General features: G+C 40.3%; 1 protein-coding gene across 1 annotated transcript; it reads right to left on the bottom strand.

Moving 5' to 3' along the window:
* Window positions 1–1,937: 1,937 nt before the first annotated feature.
* NES (nestin) lies at window positions 1,938–24,517 on the bottom strand. The gene is made up of 4 exons (XM_072427562.1): window positions 23,561–24,517; window positions 17,526–17,650; window positions 12,497–12,570; window positions 1,938–11,615 (listed from the first exon to the last, which is right to left on the bottom strand). Exons 1-4 carry the CDS (start codon window positions 24,359–24,361, stop codon window positions 4,585–4,587), a joined length of 8,031 nt encoding a protein of 2,676 aa, XP_072283663.1. The 5' UTR covers window positions 24,362–24,517; the 3' UTR covers window positions 1,938–4,584.
* Between the last annotated feature and the right edge of the window lie 397 nt (window positions 24,518–24,914).

Raw genomic sequence — 24,914 nt, forward strand, 5'->3', positions numbered from 1 at the left:
TGCTTTGTGTTTTGTAAAAGGGGGGAACTTTCGATTAGAGGCCGGACGTGGTTTACTCATGCAGTGTATGATCAGGGAAAGATGGGATTAGAAGTCACAGAGACTGATTTTAAAAAAGGAAATAGAAAACTGGCATCAACTTGTGCATGAGACTAGAAGGAGACAAAAATGGCCACATTTTAAAGTTGTTCGGACAGGGTGTCCCATGGCTTGGCTTGGAAGGTTCTAGATGAGGTATATATAGCGCCCAGGCTACAGCGTGTTATTTAATAAATGGCTCCTGGAAAATGTGTATTTATCTGTTAGATGGTTGGTTTGGGTGAAAAGCCGATTCTAAAGGTCCAAGGAAGAGTTGGGAGAGTTCCTTTGCCACCCGATCCATGTCCGCGCATCCCTGGGAATTTTAGAGCACTGAATTTTTGTAATTGTTTCTTTACACCTTTTCTATGATATTGGGATCTGTAGTGACTGTAGCCACCTTGCTCACATGGGCGTCAGCTTGTATAAGGACAATGGGTCTGATTTATTAAAGCGCCCCAAGAATGGCGAAGATAGGCTATCATGGGATAACATGAGTGAACCAGCAAACATAGAATGGATCTGGTCCAGCATTAAAGACTTTTGCCAACTAATAGCAAATGATTAAAGAAAAATCCATTTCAGGTTTGTTGGATCACCTAGGTTCCCACATGATATTCTATTCTCTCCAGTCTTGGAGAGCTTTATTAAATGATTAAATAGCAGTAGAATCCAGTAGAGCATAAATACAGATAATATAGCAGACCTTTTCACTGATATATTATGTATATATATATTATGTACGTTGCTTTTTCTTACCTGGTTCTGATCCTTTGCTTTTCATACCTTCTAAATCACTAACTCAGGATACCCACGACGTGGTGTGCTACAATTATCTGCATTCATGCTTTAGGCGTGTGAATAAAACTACTGACACTAAAAGATTAGAATGACAACTGAACAGTTAGCATTCTTCAAAATGAATTCAACAATGGCAATTTACATTATTTCTCAGTGGTATGTCCGCTCTATTGCTAGTGGTTGCTGTCACTTTAAATATGCTGCTAGCAGGTTTTAAATTATGCTAAATCCTATTGTTCACCTATAAAAAAAGGGGGGTTCAAGTGACAGTGCAACACTTTCTACTAGGAAAGTCTACTAGATCCTGTGTGTCCCGTAGAAAGCTTGCATGGGTGGCACTTATGTGCACCCAAAGGTACCCATTTGTGTCATTTTAGATGAAAACACATTGTCCATGCTCTGGTGCTGCATTGTACTGCACATTAGAGGGTTGATTAAAGTGAAAAAAATCCTTAAAAAATTATTGTTATCAATACCAGCAATTTGTAGGACCAGAGCATGGATAAACTCCCAAAACTCCTAGAGCCTGTTCAATCTTTGCTGTCCTGGTGCATTTTGCTAACATATGTTTTTCATGCATTGACATGCATTGCATTGGGGAAACCAATTGGCAACAAACCAAAAGGTTTAAAAAAAATGGACATGCACCATTTTTGACAACCCAATACATAGAAGTATATTACCATACATTGTGGGGTGTTGTTACATATGTTTGTTGGAGCTGTATTGACATAGGGCTGATTTAGTAAACTTCTCCAAGACTGGAGAAGATAGGCTGGGTGAGCCTGGAAATCTGGAAGAAATCTGTTCTAGGATTAAAAACCTTTACCAAGTAATAGCAAAAAATTCTAAGAAATCCATTCTAGGTTTTCTGGATCACCCGGTTCTCCTGTGATATTCTATCTACTCCAGTCTTGGAGAGTTTTGATAAAAAAGACTCCATGGTGCGTTGGCTGATACACTGGAAAACTAGACTTGTACCTGGAAATTACAAATCTGGGAATACCCCAGCAGTAAAACATCAAATGCCCAGAAAAGCAATAACTAAAACAAGAGAAGATGATAAAATATTGTCCGATTTATTAAGTCATCATATAAAGGCACAGTTATACAATTCTTATCCTGAATTGAAGCAGCCAGGATAGAAATAAGGAAAACACCTTTGCTGATTTGTGTTTGAAGCTGCAGGCTCCAGGGTTGTCATCCTCATATTTTACACTTAGTTGTCACCACTCTGCAAGTCACCAACCTGGAAAAAGCATCAGACACCCAATATCCCAACATCTGATGTGCATTTGTGAGTCAGAGACTGAACAAAGAGCCGAACAACAATGAAGATGACAACTGCACCTTCAGAAAACAAGTCATCAATAGCAGTTCACCTGTTCATACCCTTACAGGTTCTCTTTAAGCTTGATGGATATATTGTCTGAGCATTTGTCAGACCTACAAAGCTAAATGGACGCACATTCACGTATTTAGTGGGCGCTAGGTCTGCAAGAATCTCCCAGACATAGCTAGGCACATCAATGGTGCACGCCTTTGAAAGCTACTTGATATGACATACAAAAAAATGCTATCTACAACCTTAAAAAATAGCAGGGTACTAGAATCAAGTCCAAATATAAATACAGGCAGCCTGTTATTGGAGCCCATATAGACCCCTGTGGAACAAAAATGTGGGGGGCACTTTTATTGCATGTTCCTGTGTACTTCTTGCACTCCCTCTGTGCCAAGTTATAGGCAACAAAATACCTAGTAAGACATTCCATTGGTCATGGTGGGAGGGGGGTGCTGGACAATTTGCACAGATAGGGACATTTGGCAACTACACACACACACCTATTGAACATCATAGATACAGAGCCTCATCGGTGCCACTGGGGTCTAGAAAATAAACTGTGTATAGGCTCAGACCAGAAAACATGGCTGCCTCTACTATAGGACAGATGCTTTTTAATGACTATGTCCATATTAGCAGACATTTGGCATTTTCCAAAGCTTTCATTAGCCTGAACAAGGGACAGTTAAGCAGCATATTGTTTTAAAGAGTCCTTATTCCTTTTTGCAATAAAACACAGCAGCCAATCAGAATCCATCATGTACTCGTCTGATTTAGAAGAATGAATTCTGATTGGTTTCGGCACAATTGGACTCGAGTGCATTTCTGGTAGATCAACAGTCATTTTTTAGTACTTTCTGGATTTTTAAAGTAAAACATGCAAAAATATGCATGTATAGCAAGGATGTATTGCATGTTTTTTTTTCTTTTTCACATTTTGCCTTGGCATATACTTTAAGAGGTCAATAAAGCATAAAGCAGTGAATCTGACGTTTATCAAACATTATCTAATAAAGAATCCTCCCAAGTCCACGTGTCTTTGATTGATTTTTCATCGGAGAATGTTCAATGAAGATCAGATTCACTGATTTATAACTCGACGCCTAAGAATAGAAGCTCTCTATTGAATAGAGCAAAAGGCCTTTAGTCTTTCCATTCATTTACAAAAGCAATATAATGTGACTGCTGAATTTTTATCTTGATTAAAAGTGTTTGCACAGATCAGATGTATAAATGACCCCCAAAAAAGGATTCTTGTGAACCACGTGACCATTTTTGGGTGTCAAACACCTGGCCAATAAGGCAACTTCAAGCAGCGCTATATAGTCACTTAAAATACCAAAGCTACTTGTATCAATTTTAAACCATTACTATTCCCTCAAAATACAATGGGTATAACTTGTCGAACTTAAACAGGCATAGAAAGGCTGATCAGTAGCCTTTGTTAGGCTCTAGCAGTAGTCACACAAATTGTAAATTCATTCAGAGCCATTTGCAAGGCAGTTATGGTAGCCATTTTGAACCCTATCTACTATGAGAAGAATATCTGAAATGCTAGGCCATATTTTTCAAGCATCTGAAAGGATTAACGGCAGCCAACTATATCCTTCCTTTTATCTGTTTGAACAGGAATTGGGCTCGGACCGTTGGACACCCATGGTAATGAACCATGGCCAACAATCACAAAAGAAGAGATGCTCCACTGATACATTTTAAAAGCTATACATGGCCATGCGCTTTCTTCTTTATCCTAATAAACTCAATGTAAAGTAATATGAATATATTGCAAACAGACTTTGAAGCACAGCAGAACCTCGATATGCAAATATGTGCTGCTTATACATAATAGAGGCAACGCACCGTGCAATACACTTAATGAAACAGCCCGAGTAAAAATAAAAAAAAGCAATTACTCAGTATTATTGGCAGGATAAGAAAGAAAGAGGTAACATGAGTTCAGTTGTAAATTCTGCTCTCGAAAATCTGGAGTATTTTCAAATGTGCTTTGAAGTTTGTGCCCATTGGACCCACACAAAAGAATACCAAAAGCAAGCGCACATGCCACTCCACCTATTCCGAAAATCAGCTGCATAGTCATCTCCTTGACTAGTCTTTTTTCATATAAAAATGTGAATTTATTTGTGGCTCTCTCAATTTTACATCTATTTTGGATTTCTTGACAAATTCCAGCCTTTCCTCGTGTCCACATAACTTCACCAGCAAAGGTCTGAGAAGAATGTTGAAACATTCCATTTTATTTGCACCGACTGCTTTTGCTTTCTCCAAAAATGAACAAAATCGCTCATGGATCGAGAAATAAATAAAGTTCCTGTTCTTTCAGAAACAGAACATTAGAGTCCGGTTTACTCATCAGAAGACCAAGACTCTTCTTTTACTTGGTGTGTTTCAAAAGTTTGCTGGTTTGTGTCCTTGTCAACAATAATATCTTCAGCAACCAGTAAAGGTTTAATTTCAGTTTGGCTGGAAAAATCTGTGTCAGTAAGGTAAGGATTTAGGGTTTTCTTGGTATAATTACTTTCATCAGTAGCAGGGTCTACATACTCAACAGTCGTATGGATTGTTTTCTTGATTTTAGAGGCTTCATCAAGCCAACTACCTTCGTTAAGCTCTGATTTTTCCAGTAAAGATTGGAAGAGGCCTTCACTCTTTCCTTCTGATGCTGCAAATTTAAGAACAGACTCGTCTATGATATCCTGAGTATCAGTATGAATGATATCCTCTTCCACTTTTACAATTGTCTTTATTTCAGAAATTACTATTTTACTTTGTTCACCAGTGGAATGTCCATTGACCACAAGGTCATCCAAGTCAAATGTTGCTTGCACAGTTGTATTCTCATGGAGTCCATTCACTGTCTTAACATGAATAATATTTTCTGCTTGTAAAGAATATTTATCCTCAGCTGCTTCTCTCTCATTGCCACTGTTAGAATCGAATGAAGAGTCGCTGATTTCACCCGTTGTGTCTTTCTCCTCATCAGAGGCATGGCTTTCTAAGTGTTCAGGAAGATGAGCTTCTTGTCCTGATTCAGTGGTCGGTAATGTTTTATCTTCTTGTGTCTCTTCCACTGTCTCAAAATCAACCTTTGCAAATTCATCTGAGCTCTCTTTCACAAGAAAGGATTCCTCAGTAACACTTTTAACATCTTCTGCCCCAGTCTCATCAGCGATAGCTGTCACATTTGGTGAGGTATCATCTGAAGATATAGAATTGTCACTTGTTTCCAAGGTCTTTGTATCATCTTGAGTATGCTCTGGAAGCTCTGTATGTTGAAGTTCAGCTTCAGATTCATGAAGAGGTTCATCATTTGTTGGCTCGAAAAAGTCATCTTTCAGTACTTCATTGCTTTCACTGCTTTGATCTTGAGTCAAGTCTCTGGTATGGTCACTAATGACTATGACATCTTCTGTTTCCTTATTGTCAGTGACCAATTCTGTTGACTGTTCTACAGCAAATTCTTCTGTAACCAAGTCAGACTGATTCTGGTTCAGACTGATTGGTTCTGTTTCGAAGATCATTTGCTTTTCAGCTGAAAAGTCTGATTCAATATTTTGGTTAGATAATGGAGTTGTGTCAGGCAGTGACTCCAATTGGTAATCGGTAATGGCCTGCAAATTATCACTCTGAGAGGAAATCAGGACTTCTTCTTGTGAGTTTAAGGACTCATCAGATTCTGTATTTTCATTTTCTTCTTTGACGATATCTGAATCTTTCAATTGCTTATTATCAAAAGTGGGTTCACCTTGAGAGAAATCACCTGAATCTTGCTTAAGTTCCTCTATTTCAGGTTCTATGATAATTTGCGATGATTGCGACTCCAAACTATCATCTAACACTTCTTCATTTGGTTCAGGAAGAAACTGTGATGCTACAACATTCTGAGCTTCTTCTGACTTAATTATTTCTTCTGCTAGGTCTTCAAAGTCATCATCAAGATTTGGCAGTGGTGTTGAATCTGGAAGGGTTTGCTCTAGTTGGTAGTCTTTGCTAATTTCAAGGTCGCTCCTCTGAGAATAGATTGAGATGTCTTGTGAGTCTAGGGATTCATCAGACTTGGAGTTCTCATCATCTAAATTGCTGTGTGCGTGCGCATCTGCAATTTCACTCTGCTCCTCTGTGGGTCCTTCAACATTTAAGGTCACGGCTTGGTTCTCAGCAGATAATTCATGTTTTATTATATGTTCTACAAGGATAGTTTCACTTTCTGTCTCTATATCAGTATGCTGTTCCCCCTTTTGTTCAACTTTTTCATGCTCCAAGAATTTTTCTTGGTGCTCTTGAATCTGATCATTAGGTTCTAGAGAAAATGTTGAGTCTTGGTAAAAAGGTTCACTTACAATAATCTCTTTCCTGTCCTCAGTCTCATCATTTTGCAGATCTTCACTTATAGCCCCCTTTTCATCAGCCTCCAATTCTTCACTTGACAACTCACACTCCTGTTTTTCAGGTGGGACCTCAGAATCATTTTCACTTGTGAATCGCAAATTGTTTTGAATGATGGACAGTGAAAATGGAATCTGGCCTTCTGGCTCCTTTTGGGCTAAAGCAATATCTTCACTCTCCACAGATTTGTCACAGGCTTCTGCTGCTTCATTACTTTCTTCTTTTTCTTCACCTGATTGTTTTATTTGTCCCTCTTCTATTTCTGACTGAGAGGTAGCTTTGGCTTCTGTGTATTGATCAAAGTCTACTTCTGTTTCCTGAATAACGTTATTATCAGATTGCTTGCTTTCTTCTTCAATCTCCTTATCCTGTTCTGCTGTTTTTGAAGCTTCTTCATCCGTCTCTTCACTCACTGCTTCCTCTGTGAATGTGCTAGAAGATGTTTCTTCAATTTGCTGAGAGGTAAATTGGAGCTCTCCAACAAGTTCTTGTCCTTGTTCTGGCTCTGAATCCCTGGCATCCTTATTGTCCTCCTGATGCTCGACAGTAATATCATGTTCTGCTGTTTTTGAAATTACTTCTTCAGTCTCTTGATTTATTTCTTCCTCTGTAGTTTCACTAAAACCTAGTCTTTCACTTTGCTGGGGAGTAAACTGTGGCTCTGTATCAAAGATGGGTTCTTCAGCAAGGACCTGATCTTCATAAGCCTTGAAAACTTTACTGTCCTGCTCTTCTTCCTCTGTAATGTCCTGTTCTGTAATTTTGGTGACTGTCTCCAAATCGTCTTGGCTTGTTTGCTCTTTTACTCCACTGCTGGAATATTCATCTGCATATTCCTGTTGGAGAGCAATTTCTTTCTGTATATCTGAAAGAAGTTCTTGTTCAAGCTCTGGTTTTTGGTCAGGTTCAGGATCTTGGGATTCTTGGCTGACTGGTGCACTTTCAACGTTTTCACTTCCACTAATGCATTCTTCCATCTTCACTTCTGTGCTTGCTATTGCAGATTCATCTACTTCAACAGCTTCAAATTCTGTCTTCTCAGAAAATACATTTTCTACCATCCTTGAAACTATTTCACAACTCTCCTTATTAATTTCCTCATCTGATCCTCTGTCTAAATCTAATACACTTTCCTGTTCTGAGGTGATTTTGGCCTCTGCACTGAAGAGAGACTTGTCGTCACGTTCTGGCTCTTGGTCAGTTTCTGAGTTTCCAAAATCTGTATTGTTCCCTTCATTCTCTTCAGAGGCCTCCTTCTCTATTGCTTCATAAACAATTTCACCACTCACTTCGCTTTTTTCTTCTGTACCTTCAGCGGTTGGTATTTCTACACTTTCTTGATTGAAGGTGTTAGAATCAGAGACATCTTCTTGGCTAAGCTCTGTCTCTTGGTCAACTTCAGGATTCAAGCCCTCCTTATTGTCCTCAATTTCCACCAAGGAATCAAGTGCCGTTGTTTCAGTTTTGTCTTGATTTATTTCTTCTTCAGTAACTTGACTGGAATATTCTCCTGTGCATTCCTGTTCCAAAATAGTTGTGACTTGCTGTTGGTCATGTTCTGGTTCTTGTTCAACCACAGAATCTTTACTCTCTTCCTCATTCTCAATGGCCTCTGCTTCCTTCAAAACATCTTCATAATTGTCATCATGAGTCTCTTCTTGGGTATCTTTGCTGTTATATTCTTCAATAGTGTCCTTTTGAAATATAATTTCAGTCTGTGTGTCACGGAGGGACTCATGGTCAACCTCTGGTTCTGGATCAGCAGCAGGGCCCTTGGTTTCTTGGCTGATAGGTATGAAATCCTCACTTTCTATGTTTTCACTTTCACTAATACATTCTTCTGTGCTATTTTCAGGCAATGGCCTTTCAGGTTCTTGACTTGTCACTGTTGACTCCTCTTCCTCAGTAGGATCACATTCTTTGTGCACCAGTTGTGTGTCAACTTCATGCTCTTCTGAGAATGTTAATTCTGCTGATGTGGAAAGTATGTTAGAACTCTCTTCCACTATTACCTTCTCTGTCCATTGGGTTTCACTTTCACTTTGAAATGTAATTTTGCTCTGTACATTTTCGACTTGTTCGTAACTAAGTTCCGCTTCCTGGACACCATCAGTTGATAAACTGCTCTCCAGCTCCAACTCCTCTCTTAACAGTGCACAAGCAACAGAATCTGCCAAATCTTGAATTTCTTGTTTTGATTCATTACGCTGAATACTCTCTTCTGTTTCATTAGCTTTAGTAAAAAGTTTTTCAGACTCCTGTTCTTCTGGTTGGTTTTCTTGTACTATAGTTTCTACTGTTTGTGCATCTGTAATATCTTGCTCAATGCAAGGTTCAGAATCTTTTTCAGCTGGTTGTTCAACAACCTCCTTCTGAAGAGATGGGGCAGAATCAGTTTCTGTGAGGACATCTCCTTCTTCAGGAACTTGTGACTCCAAACTCTTTACCTCATCTGGTATTAGGTCTTCTTTTTCAGAAAATGTCAGTGTAGAATCTTGTTTCATCTCACCGAACTCTTCTACAATAGCATTCACCTCATTTTCAGCACTTTCATCAAATGACAGTGAAGTTTGTTCATCAGATTTTGGTTCTTCAATCACATCCTCTGCAGCAAGAGTGGTTTCTTTATTTTCTAATGATGAACTGTCATGTTCAGGGCTCAACTTGACGTCTTGTTGTTCATTTTCAGGTAGGTCAATGTCTTTCTGCTCTTCTTGGAAAGACTGCAGACTGTCCACTGGTTCAGCTTCTGGAATATTGTTAGTTTCTTGCTTATCTTCCCATGGTTGTTCTTGACTCTTATCCTCTGACTGACCACTGTCATCAGTATCATTTAAGAGCTGAACACTATCTGTAGTATCTTGATCATTAAGAAGAATTTGGTTGTCTCCTGACAGTTGATTATCTATTTCCTGTTCTAGATTGCTTTGGTCCTGTACAACATCCCTTGGTTCAGATATTTTTTGTTCTTCCAGTTTATCATCATAGCTATCTTCTATTTGCTCAATTAGTTGGACAGTGTCCTGTGCAGCATCCTCCAATTGGCTTATATCATCTTCTGACTCCAGTTTGGTGATTTCCACTTTATCCTCAGCTATCTGTGTGCCTTCATCAGTACTGAGTATATCAGAAATCTCTTGTTCCTTGCCATTGGACTCCATTGTTGTTTCCAGTTCTTTTTGAATCTCCTCCAGTCCAGTTTCAGGTAAATCTATATTCTCTGACTGTGCATCATCCAAGTGATCAATAACTTCTTTATTATCAACAATAAACTGTTCAGTAATTTGTTCTGTAATGCAAATTATCTGAGTTTTCTGTTCAGCATAACTTTCTTGCTCCTCCTGGTTTAGTTCTTGGTTGTTCTCTTCTGGTATTTGGTTACTGTCCTGGTGCAAGCTGACAAACTCTTCCTTAGTATACGTTTCACTGGATTGTTCTGTTGGATGTTCTTGAGAACTTTCCTCTACATCACTCTTAACTTCCTCTTCTTCAAAATATTGAATTTCTTTTTTGATATCACTCAACTCCTGTTCCATTGTGTCTGTGGAGTCTTTACTTCCATCAGGAAGACTTTTGGATTGCACCAGATGTAGGTCAAAGTCCTCCTGAAGTTCTTTACTTTCTGTCTTGAATTCTTCTTCACTAAGCAACCGGTTATTGTCTATTTCAGAACTTAGTGATGAAATCTCTTGAGAAACTATTACTTCATCACTGCCCAATGCATCATCTGAACATTTTTCAAATGATTCGGGACTATCAAAAATAATTTCATCTTTGATATCACTTTGCCCGACAAGTTTCTGTTCTTCCTGGCCTTGATCCTCAATGATTTGTTCACTTTCAGTTTCCACCTTTTCTAAACCGGTGTTATTAATTATCTCAAAACCTTGATTAACCAGCAAGTTGTTCTCATCAGCCCATTGGGTGGCTTCTTCCTTGATATCACTTATAGCTTTTTCAAGATCAAATGATACTTGGGCATTAACGTCTTGTTCCTGTTGGGTCACAGGTTCATATTGAGACAAAACATCAGAAGAAAGAGCTTCAGATTCCACTCTTTCAGTTGAAGTCAAACTGCTTTCTTGTTCATGTGTTGGTAACTCAGCCTTTGCATCTGATGAATATGGTTCTGAAATAGCCTGTGACTTTCTGTGGTCCTCATCCTCCTCTTTAATTGATGTTTCTATATTTTGGTACTCCAGAGATTGCATGACTTCTTGTTTTTCAAGTAATACTGTCTGACATTTTACAATTTCAGTAACAACCTCTTCTTTTTCAACAACCAGGTCTTCTTCTAAGTCTTGGCTTAAAATGCCAAATTCTGTTTGTTGAACATTTATCTTTTCTACTGGAGCCTTGTCTTTGGACTGGCTGTCTTGGACATTGATATCAACTTCCAGCGCAGTATCAAGAACTGTAAGATGATCATCTTTAACAGTTTTCAAGGAAGACTCTAAATTATCAGTTTTTAGTTGAGCATCTAGAATTTCCTTTTCACCTGGCAAGAGAAATCCATTTTCAACTGTTTCCGTTTTTGTCAATTCTTCATCACTTTTCCTTTGAGGCTTGTCTTTTGTTTCTGACCTTACAGTAATATCAGTGCTGGCTTTTATTGGACTTTGGGAATATGAATAGGCAATAGTTTCGACTTTCCTCTTCTCGAACGCGTCTTCGCTTGGAGGACACCTCTCAGTTTTTCTCTCTACTGAGGGTAATGTTGTTGCTGCCTTATCTGTAGATGCTTTGGTATATTTCAGACTCTGAGACTGAAGGACAGAGCTAACTTTCTGAAACTCTTTGGTTACAGGGCTCGCCCTACTTGTAAAAGAGGTACTTTTTACATTCAGGTGGCGGCTTGGAGTGTGTAACAACTGCTCGCTTTTTTCTACACTCTGTTTTTTGGTAGTGAGTTGTCTATAGTCTCTGGCCACTGGTGTCTTTATACTTTCAGCCTGTCGCTTTCGAAGAGGAGTCCTCTCCAACCTCGACTCTAAAATAAGACAACACAAGACGTTCATGAGCTTAAAGTAAAATGTAAACATATAATGCATATATTATCAAAAAGCTTTGCATAACCTGAAACCTCTTGGAACTAATAGGGTTCCATTTACTAGGGTTCCAGACATATATTTCTCTTTTGACAGATGTAGGATAAAACCATATGCTTGCCATCTCTCCCTATGCTACTTGTCCTTCATTGGGGGGGTTAAAGATACTTGTTGACATTGGGGGTTAAGGATTTTCCCCTATGGAATTCCTTCAAACAATTGCAAAATGTCTCAATATAGACATCAAGGGTCAGACCATAAAAAACTAAGATGTCAGGTTTTAGTGGATGTTGGCTAAAACTCCTAACAAAGATTTTGGGTTTGAATGACGTTCCCAGGTCTCCACACTGTTGTGTCTGAACTTGGTCCCCGGAAATGTGCACCTGATGTCCTCGTTATGAGGACTTACAGCCATCACTTTGCTAAGTTCCTGGGTCTGCACATCTGCTGAGCCCACCAGAATGCGGTTTCCACCACTTCTACTGGATTTTTTTACTTTAATTTTAGAGAATGTAACAGGAGGAGCAGAAACACACCCAAAGTGGATGGGGACATCCAACTTCCAGAAAAGAAGAGACCTCGAAATAGTGACAGGAAGATATTGTGCTTGGCAAATATAAAACTGGTAAGATCCCAGGAGCTAATTATAACAAAAATACAAATTTTGGGAGGGTTGGGCATTTTAAAAAGCCCAAACCAATAACGATCATGGCTGCTTATTTGGGATAAAGGTTGGATCATCCAAGGGACCAGCAAATCTGATCCAACTAACTAGACCTGCTGAGACCTACTGATTAATAAAAGTAAATATGAAGATACTTACCACTGAAGGGGAAAGACAATTTATAATCTGCGGCCGGTGAGTAAGCTCTTGTACTCTCTGCTTCTAGAAGAGATCTGAAAGGAGAACAAAGCAAAGTCACCAACTTTGTTTTAAAGGGTTAGTCCCAGCCCACTCAAATAATATTTTCACGCAAAGCTTGTTGGGGTAGCGCCTCATATTTTTCAGAGGTCCTAGGAGCAGGTATGTCCCTACAGGTGCCAAAGTATTGCCCAGACCTCCTACCATTACATCTACTGTTGATTCCCACAAATCTTACACCAAATGTTGAGTTTTCTCTGTTGTAAATGAAATAGAGCATTTATACCAAATGCTGTCTATGACTACAGAGCTTTGTTTTCCTTATTTATTAGACGGGAAGTGAGGATGAGCTTCTCACATTATAGACTGCAGCAAATCATATAAATCCCACCTAATTTTCTGGCTGGTTGACTTTTAGCATTATCAAGACCTTTCCTCCCAGGGCTGACTGTCCTCAGTTGATTGAATTCGAAATCTTTCATTTATGGAGGCTCAGCAGCATATGTGTGTGTTACCTAGGGTGGTTTATTTGTGAACATAGCCTGCTTAGGAATACCTACTCAAAACCTGCATCCACCCATCAAGGAATTTATTAATTTTGCATACCTCCTGCCAAGAACCAGCCCACTTCTTACATTAGAGCAACAGGCTCTTAAAGCAAATATATAGTTTTGCAATGAAAAATTACATGCAGGCAAGGTTTTTACTGCAGAAGGGGTAGGCGATGTCCCTTTTGTTATAAAACATACATTTACTGTTCACAATCTTTGCATGCATGTGCAGTTTATTGTACGATTCTATGATTTACCAGGTACCCCAGCATCCCTGGAATTACCAGGACTGAATTAATACATTCACCAGAGTTATGTTATCAAGATGGTTAAAGATCTGACACCCAGAAAAGGCCTGGATGAAGATGTTGGTGCCCATGATGGAGCAAGGACAGGTGACATTGTGATAAGACAGGTAATTTTTTTTATTGCAGAAGAGACATCATCTGTCCTTCTGCAATAAAGGACCTGCCCGTTTGCAATTTTTTTTTTTTAAAGGTTATTTCAGCTTTGGGTGTTGTGATCTGACACAATCTGCATTATATAGAGAAGATCAATGATAATAAAATACTAAGATATAAAATATATTGTGAAAATGGATTTTGTTTTTCGTTACATTTTCACATTTTTGTTGAAACAAAGAAAAAAGAACCAGAGAAGGTGGAATTAACAAACTTTTTGGTGTTTGTTAATGCCAAAGTCTTTCTAAAACTCTGCATTTTCATAGCCATCCAGCGGTATGAGAAATGCTCTGCTGAAATCTTTTATGCATTGGTTCACACTGCCAAAAAATAAGACACACACACTTAGCCTTTTACAAATCCTTGTGCTGCCTACTTATCATTTTCACTCTCTCTTTATTCATCCAGATTTATTTGCTGTGACACAAGTAACCCGGTGACATCATGAAAGTTCTCAAGAGTGAAAAATCTAGCCTCAGCCCCAGTGGCCTGTATTATCATGCTAATGATGGTTCCCCTATTGTCTAAAGCCATCTGTAGGGCTGAACAAAAATGTCAGTGGAGAGACGGGATACAAGCTAGAACAAATTCCCATGGATAAGTTGTATGCCAGCTAGGCAGGGGAAGTGTATAGATATTGTACATCAGCATACATATCAGCAGGGCAATTGGTACGCGACCAACGGTGCGCAAATTCCATTGTCCACCAGCGTGGAATAGGCTGGACTTGTACAAAGTGTCAAATATATTACCCAAAAACAAAAAATGAAACCTGAGAATTGTTTTCGAAAGTTGGAAGTTCTAAAAGCAGATATCCTAAAATAATCAAAGCTTTTTTTTGGGTTTAAACTATATTTGATACTCTCCTGTAGTCTTTTTTTCTTCTGTCCTTGAAAGCTTTCTGTAGCATTATATTCACAGAATTTTATACGCAGCTCCCTTGGTATTTTATACCCCCTAGGTATTAAAAGGTCAATAGATTAGAGCAGCGTTTCCCAACCAGGGTTCCTCCAGAGGTTGCTAGGGGTTCTTTGAGCAATGAGCAAATGTGGGTCTCAGGGCAGAAATAAGTGACACCAATTATTTTTTTGGCTATCTGTAAGCGTGACATTCCTACCAATGGCCAACAATGTAAGAGGAAACTTCTCACTGACCACAATAATGTACTGGGAGCTGTGGATAAAGTAATTATAGAAGGGGTTCCCTGAAGTTTTTTTGGACGTCCCCAATGCTGAAAATGTCGAGCAAGGCTAGACTAGAAAGTTTCTCCAATGTAGTGGTCCTGATGAAGCATCTCTTGAAACAAAGTACCCGACAACTGCGGTCCCACAAGAAGGCTTGTTCACTAAACCTTGTGCCAAACTCCTAATCAAATATAACTTTTTGTTCTATTGTAAAAAAAAATATCCAAACGCTTTGTGGTGTTGAAAATGCTATCCTTCATCAGAGTCACGGTGTATTTACAGGCAATATTTTGTCCATATAGGTGAGGGAATGTGCTCCATTGGGGACAACTGTTTTCGAAAGAACACTTTTGGATGAAAATTACATTTTATGGATCTCCTCTCATTTCTAGGACAGGTTTTTAGGACAGGAAATAAACTACATCAAGTCGGATCCATGAGCGATGTCTGGTGAAAGCAGCACACAGGTCAGACTCTCACCCGAGATTCCAAGAAAGTCCAATCATTTATATAATGTCTACGTAGTCCTACTAATGACCAAATGGGGGGTTTTACCCTTTCTCTCTATGCACCATTAAAGCCCTGATAAAAGAAGGGTAAAGAATTTTGAAACACCTTCCCTCCCAAAATTGGCAGATTTGTCCTAACAACACAAAATATTAAAATTGATTTGGACTCCTTTGGAATTAAATGTTGATATGGTGAGCTTTCTGTTGTTCACTCATTGCAGCAATGAAAACCTAGGAGGGTTTTTTTTTTTACCCTGCCACTTTCTATCCAGTACATGCCCTGGTATGTAGATCATGTACAGATCAATTCTATATAACTGATTGGGTGCTGTTCTATTTCCCTCTTTTTACAATCCTAAGCTAAGTACATCAGATGATTCTCATTCGAGACAAACAGTCGTGCTTATCCAAGGCAAAAATCTAACATATGTAGGGCGGATTGATGAATGACCGATCAAGAATGACCACTGTGCATGCCGATGGAGGAGTAGGGTGCTGTACACTTGTCTTCCCACCTCCCTTCTCCATAGAACAGAATAGTGTGCACAGTACCCATTTATCACTGGCTATTATACTTTACACACTTTTAAAAGAGCCCCTAAAAGTTCATTATAGTGTAATAATTAATAATAAAGCCTTATAAACTAAACTTCCTTTACCTTCCCTGACTCAGCCAGATCCTTCTTTATTCATGTATCACACGCTCACCCTCTCCCCCCCCCCAGACACTGCAGATCAAAGTGGGAGGTTTCAGCAACAAAAGTGGGGCGGGGCTAAGTGTGGACATGTGCTGATTAGTAAACTATAGGCCACACCCCCTTTAACATTTTTCCATCCCACTATAGTGCAAGTAGGTGCAGCATACATGAAAGATCTGCTTCATGTATGCTGCACCTGTGCAGTGCAGCGTAGTTTCCACCCAATCACAGGAGGCAGCTTTAATAGGGCTTCACAGGCAGGATCAACATGGGATTCTAGGATTTGGCAGAGGGACTATGAGAAAACTGTAGGTACTCGATGCACCATCCGAAAATATGGAAGTTTAGTTGCCACCATAACATGAGCATGGGAAAATGTCCAATGGGAACATGATCCATCTGACTAAGAAATAATTACTTCCTACTCAGATTAACCCTTCCTGGTCTAACCAGGATAAACTGTGAATAGATAATGGGGAGGGAAAGCACCAATCAATAAAAAAAAAGGGGGGCAACTCCTTACACAACCACTCTGTCTGCTGGAAGTAAAACAAAATAAAATTATTATTCTACATAATGGGTGGGCAGAGCTGGGAACCATGGTACTCATACACTCCCCCGAGGATCAAAGGAGTTATTAGGGAGCTGACCCTTTAAATGTGAGAATTAGAATTTAATGATACATTTTGAGGGACTTTCCAGATTAAAAAAAAAAATCTAATATGTGAGAACGTATCAGTGTCGTGCTTTGATCCTGTAAACAGAACGGACCTCACCACCGGGCCTGTTTAGAATTCAGACATTCTCACAGTAATCCTGGACTATTTTAGGCAGTGTTAGTGAGATGAGACATAAATTGTCTGTGCTGTCTAATTCAATGATGATCTTACTGTGCGGCTGATGTAATCTATGACGGATGTCCAGCACTGCTCATAGGAAGAAACAGGATAGGGCCAGAGGATATCATGCAGTCAGGACTTAAAGGGGGTCTCCGGGGCAGGTAGACAGGGATGGTACTCTGTATACTGATTCATTTAAATGCATATATATAGCTCCTTTTTCTGTCTAACTCTCCACCGGAGGACTCTGCTCCTTCCTCTATAACTCTCCTCTCCTGAAATACTCTGCTGGAGGACTCTGCCCCTTCCTCTATAACTCTCCTCTCCTGAAATACTCTGCTGGAGGACTCTGCTCCTTCCTCTATAACTCTCCTCTCCTGAAATACTCTGCTCTGCTGGAGGACTCTGCTCCTTCCTCTATAACTCTCCTCTCCTGAAATACTCTGCACAGCACCCCTTCCATTACTCATAATAATCAGGATATGATGAGCATAGACAGAATATATGTCTAGGTGTTTGGTTTACAAGATTGGCAAATTTGCATACAATCATTTCTTCCAGCATCAGATGAATACTTTGGCACAAAGCAGACGTGAGGAATAATATTCTTTAGCATATAGAATAGCATATATCATACAAATCTCTCTGTGTACCCTTATGCAACTATCGAAAAATATTGTCATGAAACAGTTTACAAATTAGCTGGGTGTAGTTCCCATTCCAGCCTGCAGGAGTCAGTGTTATTTACCTGTATGTTGCCACTTCCAGGCTGAGAGACATCTTAAGGTGCATGAGCTGCTGTCTGTCCTCCAGAACCTGGGCAATCTGGGCCCGCAGGTCTTGTTTCTCCTTGTCCAAGGTTTCAATTTCCAGCTAAAGGGAAAATAACAAAAAACAAATACGTGATTTTTAAGCAGCAAGAGAGGATGTGTAATAAAAACTAAAAAGAATAACCCTTTTATTCTCAAAACCTGCTGGTTCCTTCCAGCAGCTATGATCTGACTTTATGATGACAACCCAGGGTCTAAAATAAGATATGTAATGGACTTAGGAGGTCCAAAGCTGACCAGGGGAACAAAGAATAAAAGAGAAAATACCCAGGTCACATGACCTGTCAAAGTTACATAACAAGCTCTCTTTCCTCCAATCACGGAGCTCTAATGAAAACCCAAAAACAAAACAATGACAAGGGGGGATAAGGGAGGTGGGGGTAAGAGAAGCATTTACAATATGGGTAACTCTTCCTAATTATCCTAAGAAATAACTTTGCCATAAATTTTACTCCGGACATTTTATTGGAGCCAGCTGGGCTGTAAATGCTACAATAAAAATTACAACATAAAACAACAACAACAACAATCAATATACACTAAAATTGCTTACAAGTCATTTTCTATGTCAGCCCTTTAAGAGAAATCTGCAGCGTTTCCATGCCCTGCCTCCATTATTACCCCAATACTATTGCTAAGGAGTCATTCTCCAGCTAATAAGGTTAAGTGGCCCAAATCAACTTAACAGTGCTGTAGAAATTAGCCATATGCCAGAAGGATCTATAATTCACAACAAGACATCTGCTTCCTTTACCAGCCAATCAAATTAGTGCATGACACAACAATAGAAGAGATTTCTCTTGTCATGCATATGTTACAAGCGTGTCAGGACCTTTTTCCCATTAGGGCACACTAATATCTGTAACAGGCCCGGCTTAAAGGGTCAGTCCACTTTAGGTTAGGCCATGACTTATCCGGATATCCTGCTCCATCACCGATCAATAGCCAATAGTCTGTATGTGATAATAGAACTTTGGCTGGAAAAAGCTTCAAACCTTTGCATTATATCAACACAAACTCTCCTATCGGCACAGGTTTGCTTCTATATCCTATATCTGTTTGTACAAATTACCTGTAGATCCTGCCAGAAATCATATAAACATATAACTTCCTGTGCTGCCCATTACTTAGTTTTATTGTTCCTAGCTATCAGTAAGAACTTTAGAACCCTCTGCGTCACGTTATAGAGACAATGGGCATGATTTATTAAAGCTCTCCAAGGCTGGAGAGGATACGCTTTCATCGGTGAAGCTGGGTGATCCAGCAAACCTGGAATGGATTTGCTATTTGTTAGCAAATGTTTTGAATCCTGGACCATTCCAAGTTTGCTGGATCACCCAGCCTCACTAATTAAAGCGTATTTTCTCCAGTCCTGGAGAGCTTTATTAAATCAAGCCCAATAAGTTTAAATACTCCAGGTGACAACTCTGCCCTTCCGCAGAGTACAGTGGGTGAGTTGTCCCCTTGTGCTTTTATGTTTTTGGGCATTGGGGTAATGCAGGTCACTATCCATTGCATGCATGGTGTTTAAAAAAAATGGCGTGCACTATGACACATGATGGGGTACAGATGTTACTGTGCATTGTGGTGCGATTCATTATCAAAAATAGCGGAGACTTCTTTCTTTCATTTGCTGAGTTTTTGGAATGCCCTTTTGATGTGTTTAGCACGCTTTGATTCAACCCAAGTCAAAAACTATAATTTTTCATGCAGAAAGATGTGGATGGATTCTCACATTCCCTGTCTACTTTGGAAGCACTTTTACGTGTTCCTCAGCTTACATGTATTTAGTTTTGGATTGAGTGGAGAAGAGATAAAAATTTTGACAGGGCTTATTTTTCATCATCAAAAGGGCAGTCAGTCAGCCAGAGTTTGAGGAACCCATAAAAAGCCCTGGAGGAACCCTAGTTGGGAATGGCTGGTCTGATCTAGAGAAGGATACTAAGGCTAGCTAAGCCTCTAGTAGGCGCTAACCTCCTCTCACTCTGGCACTTCCCCCTGCAGAAGACCCCATAAGTGGACCTACTGGGATTTTACCCGGTGTTCCAGCAAAGTCTCTTTTTTCCAAGGAAGGGACACAGGGCACCAAACCCATATTCTGCCATATCGCTGTTTGCTTATTGATCTCTAGCGGCTCTTCATCATGTGTGTCAGCCGCATACAAGTATGGTGGGGCCATTATGGGGGATGAGCCCATTCATGTAATTGGCCCATAATGTGACTCAGCTCCCTGGACAATACACGCTTCCTTTCCCAGACACATCTGTTGTTACTATAACATATGGATCTCGTATTGATTTCACTGCAAGCAAGGGGGCAAGACGGTAGCTTTAACCCTTATGGTCACTCCCCTATGGATTGTATTCTCTCGTTATATATATTATTCTATAAAATAAATAGGTGAATCTTGGGTGAAAACATTGACAGATTGCCCCTTATAGTGTATATGTACATTCTTAAATCTTCAGCATGATTGGGTTTTGGATATAATTTTTTTTTTTTTTGGTCCACTGAAGATGTTTCCTTGCATTTCCCGTTTATCTCAAAATGTGGGATTTCCAGCTCTGATGACTTTCACCAGAACAGATCTTCCTGTCCTTGTGGCATAACACATCAGTAAGTAACACTCCATTTTAGTGCAATCAAATTTAAATATGACAATCACATCGCGGAAGAGTGACTCCCCACCTCTGTCTACACCTAGCCTAACCTGGACACCCACATATAACAATTATATTTTGTCCAATCAAACTTAAAAATGACAGTTACATGGCCGAAGACAGAGTGCTTCAGGGTGAACTCACATGGAGCCACTAGTGAGCTCTACTGGCAAGCACTCCCCAAACCAAGCTATCCTTAGCAACATGCAGTCCATGCAAGCATTTCCCAAACTGAGCTACCCCCAGTGGCAAGCACTCCCCAACCCAAGCTACCCCTAGTAGTCAGCACTCCCAAAACTGAGCTACTTTTAGTGGCAAGCACTCCCCAACCCAAGCTAACCCCAATGCAGGCATTCCCCAAACCAAGCTACCCCTAGCAGTATGCGCTTAACCCACCCCATCTCACTTTTTTACTTGAAATGGCAAAGGGAACATGCACATATGTGTGAATCATTCACAAACTTTTCCCTCACTGAAGTAGTGGATTTAGGGCTCGTTTCCACTTTTCTCTGGGGACAAGGCAGGTATTGGTGTGTTAGGTTGCTATTTGTTGGTAATGGTACCCTGAGGCACAATGCCACGCAGCAAGTTTTTTTAAAAAATGCGTTCATTGTGGGCGTTACGCTGCGTTTAAAAACCTATGCCAACGAATGAGCCTCCAAATGCTGCGCTCATTGCATTACTGATGGGCAGCGCATGATCTTTTAGTAAATTCCTCCATATTCTGAAAGTGTGAAGGACCCCTAATGACCTCTGACCACGATGGGGTTAAACAATGAAATTGATCCCAATTGTGGTACAGAAAGTCTGGCGTCCTCTCAGACCGCATGGCATGAAAATAATAGCGTTGCATTAAAACCCATTAACACGAGCCGGAGGTTTGATAACTAGAGCCGGAGGCGATTCCTAGAGAGCGCACAAAGCATGACATAGCAGGGAGCGAATATTTCTCTGAGATAAAAGCTGACGCACATTCCCTATCATATTACCACGAAGAGGTAAAATCAGAGAACAGCTGATGCCGCAGCCTCAGTGACAAGAAAGAACTAAAAGCTTAAAAGCTGTTTTACAAGATGATTTATATTTCTGTCCATCCGGTCCTGAAGACACTTTACAGGTCTTGTCCCTCCCCCAGCCTGTGACTGGACAGTGAAAGGAGAAGCAGCAGACTGATGAGATCATCTCTGTCTCTCTGCTCTCTCCTACTAGTAGCATATCCTTTGTCAGTGCACAAACACTTGCTGGCTTCTTCTACTGCTTCTCCCTCTCCATGTTGGAGCACTGCTGTCATGAGGATGTGAGTCACAATTATTACTGGCTTATTTATATTTATTCATATTTTTCAAGCATGTGGCAAGTGAAGTCAGACTAAAGTCAGAATCGGATCTACTAGCTGGAATAAAGACATTGGTAACGCCCTTGGTTCAGTATGACAGCCCAACAACACAGCATTTTCACATAGTGGTCAAGCTTAATAATCTATTCATTATATCTAGATAATGTCATCTTCATCCTTACTACTTAGCCACTGAGCAGGCTAGAACATCAACCTTCACTGGCTGCATGCTTGTCTCAGGTCTGCAACTCAGTAGGTAGGGATGCATGAATAAGAATGACACACCCAACCCCTAACCCTTATAATAACAATGGCAGACCCCATAAATCATCATGACAGGCTCTCTTTATGGTCTTCATGTACCAAGACACAAATCACGTGATCCCAAATCCACCAGTCAGAACAGTTGCCTATTGTCCTGATTGCTCTCAGCTGGTGAATAGTGAAATTTTATTGGCTGATGGTCTTTTTATTCATTACATATTTAACCTTTCCTATTTGCTCTCTTTTGGTATATTCAAAAGTATTTTGTTATATATATTTCATAAAACACCGGACGATCCTGCCAGAAATCCAGTGAGCTAAAACTTCCTTTATCAGACTGTTATCAATTACTTTGTTCCTAGCACTCTCTGAGGATTACAGAACACCTTCCCATGTGTGATGGAAATACAATTAGGTGTTTTGTCCTAGGCTGACAACACTTGTGGATAAATACCGTACATACAGTGAGGGTTGTCACCTATGACAGGAAGTGATCTACTGGCAGGATCAAAACAAAAAAGAAAACAAACACATTCGGCACTGGTATGGGCAATATGAGACATGAATTCATGTAAAACTGGCAATGATTGGAGTATAGTTTGTCCTGAAGTATCCAAGAAATGCAGGGATGTGAAATGCAATCACAGGCCAGGGGAGTGCAGCAATAGAAGTACATTCTAGCAATATGGACTATGCAGTATATTATTTTATTTCTAAGAGCTCTATGCACCCCAAAACATGCCACCTATAATAAAAAGCATGGACACGCCCCTACCCAGAATTTCTCACTGCATAGTGGGAGCGTAGGGATTGCTCCAGGCAGTGCCATGTTAAATGAAAAAAAGGGCGTGTCCTCTCTGACTTCCCTAAAGTCAGAAATTTGGGGGATGAGCCCATATTTTTAAAGGGCTATCTGACTCCATCAGCATCTGCTGCTGCTTTTTGAGCAATAATAGGTTCTTATGTATGACTCTTTAAGTATTGGATTGGGGGTAGTTTTTGAGGTCTGTGTCCCCATTGGGGTGATATACATACACTTCCTGTCTCTAGGGTCACAAATGAAATCTCAGCTTTGATTGTTGTCCCCACAACAAGTGCCACCTTTGGATATAAAATTATTTTATATTTTCCATTTCCAATAATATGGATTTGGAGTGTAATTACACCCCAAAATTAGTTTTAGATACAATAATGAGGGGCTAGAACCTCTTCCGCGGTATTAATTCTGTTTTGCTCCTCTGGGGAAACTCACTTTTATTGTGCGGGTGACCACTGGGACAAAAAGTAGAAGAAAGATGGCAACACTAGAAGAAGAAGAAGGCTGGCAGCACTAAATTGCTTACTGATGCCCCCATTTATTCGCTATGGGTGACCACTAGGGGACGCTATATGTATCATCTCATCGGAGGGCGTGGTTCAGGGATGTGAAGAATTGGTAACTACACCACCAGTCAAAAAAGTAGCTTTTATCTCCAGAACAGGAAATGAAAGGAAATCATTCCAATGTTGGGGCTTTCCCCAACATTAGAGAAATTTCCTCTTACTTCCTGTTACATATATTTAACAGGAAGTTGCATTTCTCCAGCAGGTCAGAGATGACAAAACAAAAAAACCTGACATGGGTAAAACCCGAAAAGTAGATATACATTAATTTTGGTAGCATCTAACATGTTTCTATGGTTTGGGTACCCACCTGTAGTCTTCCTTCCTCTTCGTGTTGGTCCAGCCATTGCTTCTCCAGAACGTCCTCCAGCATTTCCTTCCTTGACTTGAGGCTTTGCAGTTCCTTTTCCAGGCTCTGTAGCTGTATCTTGCTCTGTTTGTTCTCTTCCAGCACCTTCCTCAGGTTCTCCTTGGCCTCGGAGAGACCACTCTCTAGAGATGCGACCTCGCTCTTGTAGTCCTCTACGGCCCCTTGCCAGATCTGGGAGAGTTTGATGGAGTAGTCCTCCAAGTTAATGGGCTGGAAAGCTACGGGAGCCACCTTGAAGCTGTCCAACCTTCGGGAGAACCTTGATATCTCTTCTTCCATTGCAGCCTTCTCTTCTTCGTGAACCCTGAGGATGTCTTCTATCTCTTCCTCCAGCTGGACCAACTTTTCCTTCAACCAGTTTTGGGCTCTTTTCTCTTCTTCTAGAATTTTTTTACTTTCTGACATCTCTTTCTTGGCTTCTTCCTGAGCTTGTTTCTCTTGAAGGCACAAATCTTTGACAAATTCAATCTCCTGATAAATATTATCTCTGGCCATTTCCACCTCCACCATTTTTTGGTGACCTTCATCCAAGGCGTCCCTCAGCTTCATGATCTCCTCGTGGTACTTCCTGACGGATGGCACCTTGGACTCCTTTCGCAGGTGATGGATTTCGGCTCGGAGTATCTCATTCTCTTCTTCTAAGGCTTTCACCCGGGAGAGGTAAGCTTCAAGGCGCTTGTTTAGGGTCCACATTTGAGAAGACTCATCGCCCAAGGAAAAGGATGTCTGGTAGGCCTCCATTGTCTTTGTCAATGCAGAAAAAGTCCTGGAGAATCTTGTCTGAGGCTATTCAGCTACTACCAGCCTGTGGGAGTTGGATGCTGGATGCTGATGAGTGAGAAAAGTAGCTGAGGAGGAGCAGAGAGAAAGCCAAGCTATTCATAAGCTGCATCTGGCTGGGGAGGAGGAGGGGAGCCTCCCTTTAAAAGACCCTGGTTAACCCTTTACAGGATGTCCTGCAAGGCATTGACTCCCAGCCACCATGTGATCCCTACACTGACACTGCCAGATTTATAAATTCTACAGCACTCACAGCTGAAGCTCAGTAACAATATAGACACCGCCGAAGCATAAATTACTCCACAGTTCCCAAGGAGTCACTTCCTTCCAGGCTAAGTGTGTTATTTAAAATAAAACAAGTGACAGATCACAGGAAGGTCCAAGAATTTTCATCTAGGGCTAAGCGTTTTTCAAGGATGACGAAGGAGGAACTAGAAGTCACAGTGTTTCTCAAAACCCGGGGTTCTTCAAATGTTCCCTGAGCTATGAGCAATTTGGACTTCTCAGGTCAGTT

This window comes from Pyxicephalus adspersus, chromosome 12 (assembly GCF_032062135.1).
Source record: "Pyxicephalus adspersus chromosome 12, UCB_Pads_2.0, whole genome shotgun sequence".
In the NCBI taxonomy this organism is placed as follows: Eukaryota; Metazoa; Chordata; class Amphibia; order Anura; family Pyxicephalidae; genus Pyxicephalus; species Pyxicephalus adspersus.

Coding starts and splice junctions, on each gene's coding strand:
- NES (XM_072427562.1), bottom strand. CDS start 24,361: ATGGAGGCCTACCAGACATCCTTTTCCTTGGGCGATGAGTCTTCTCAA. Junction 17,651..23,560: donor AAGAGGAAGGAAGACTACAG/GTGGGTACCCAA, acceptor TTTTCCCTTTAG/CTGGAAATTGAAACCTTGGA. Junction 12,571..17,525: donor CTGGAAGTGGCAACATACAG/GTAAATAACACT, acceptor TTCTCCTTTCAG/ATCTCTTCTAGAAGCAGAGA.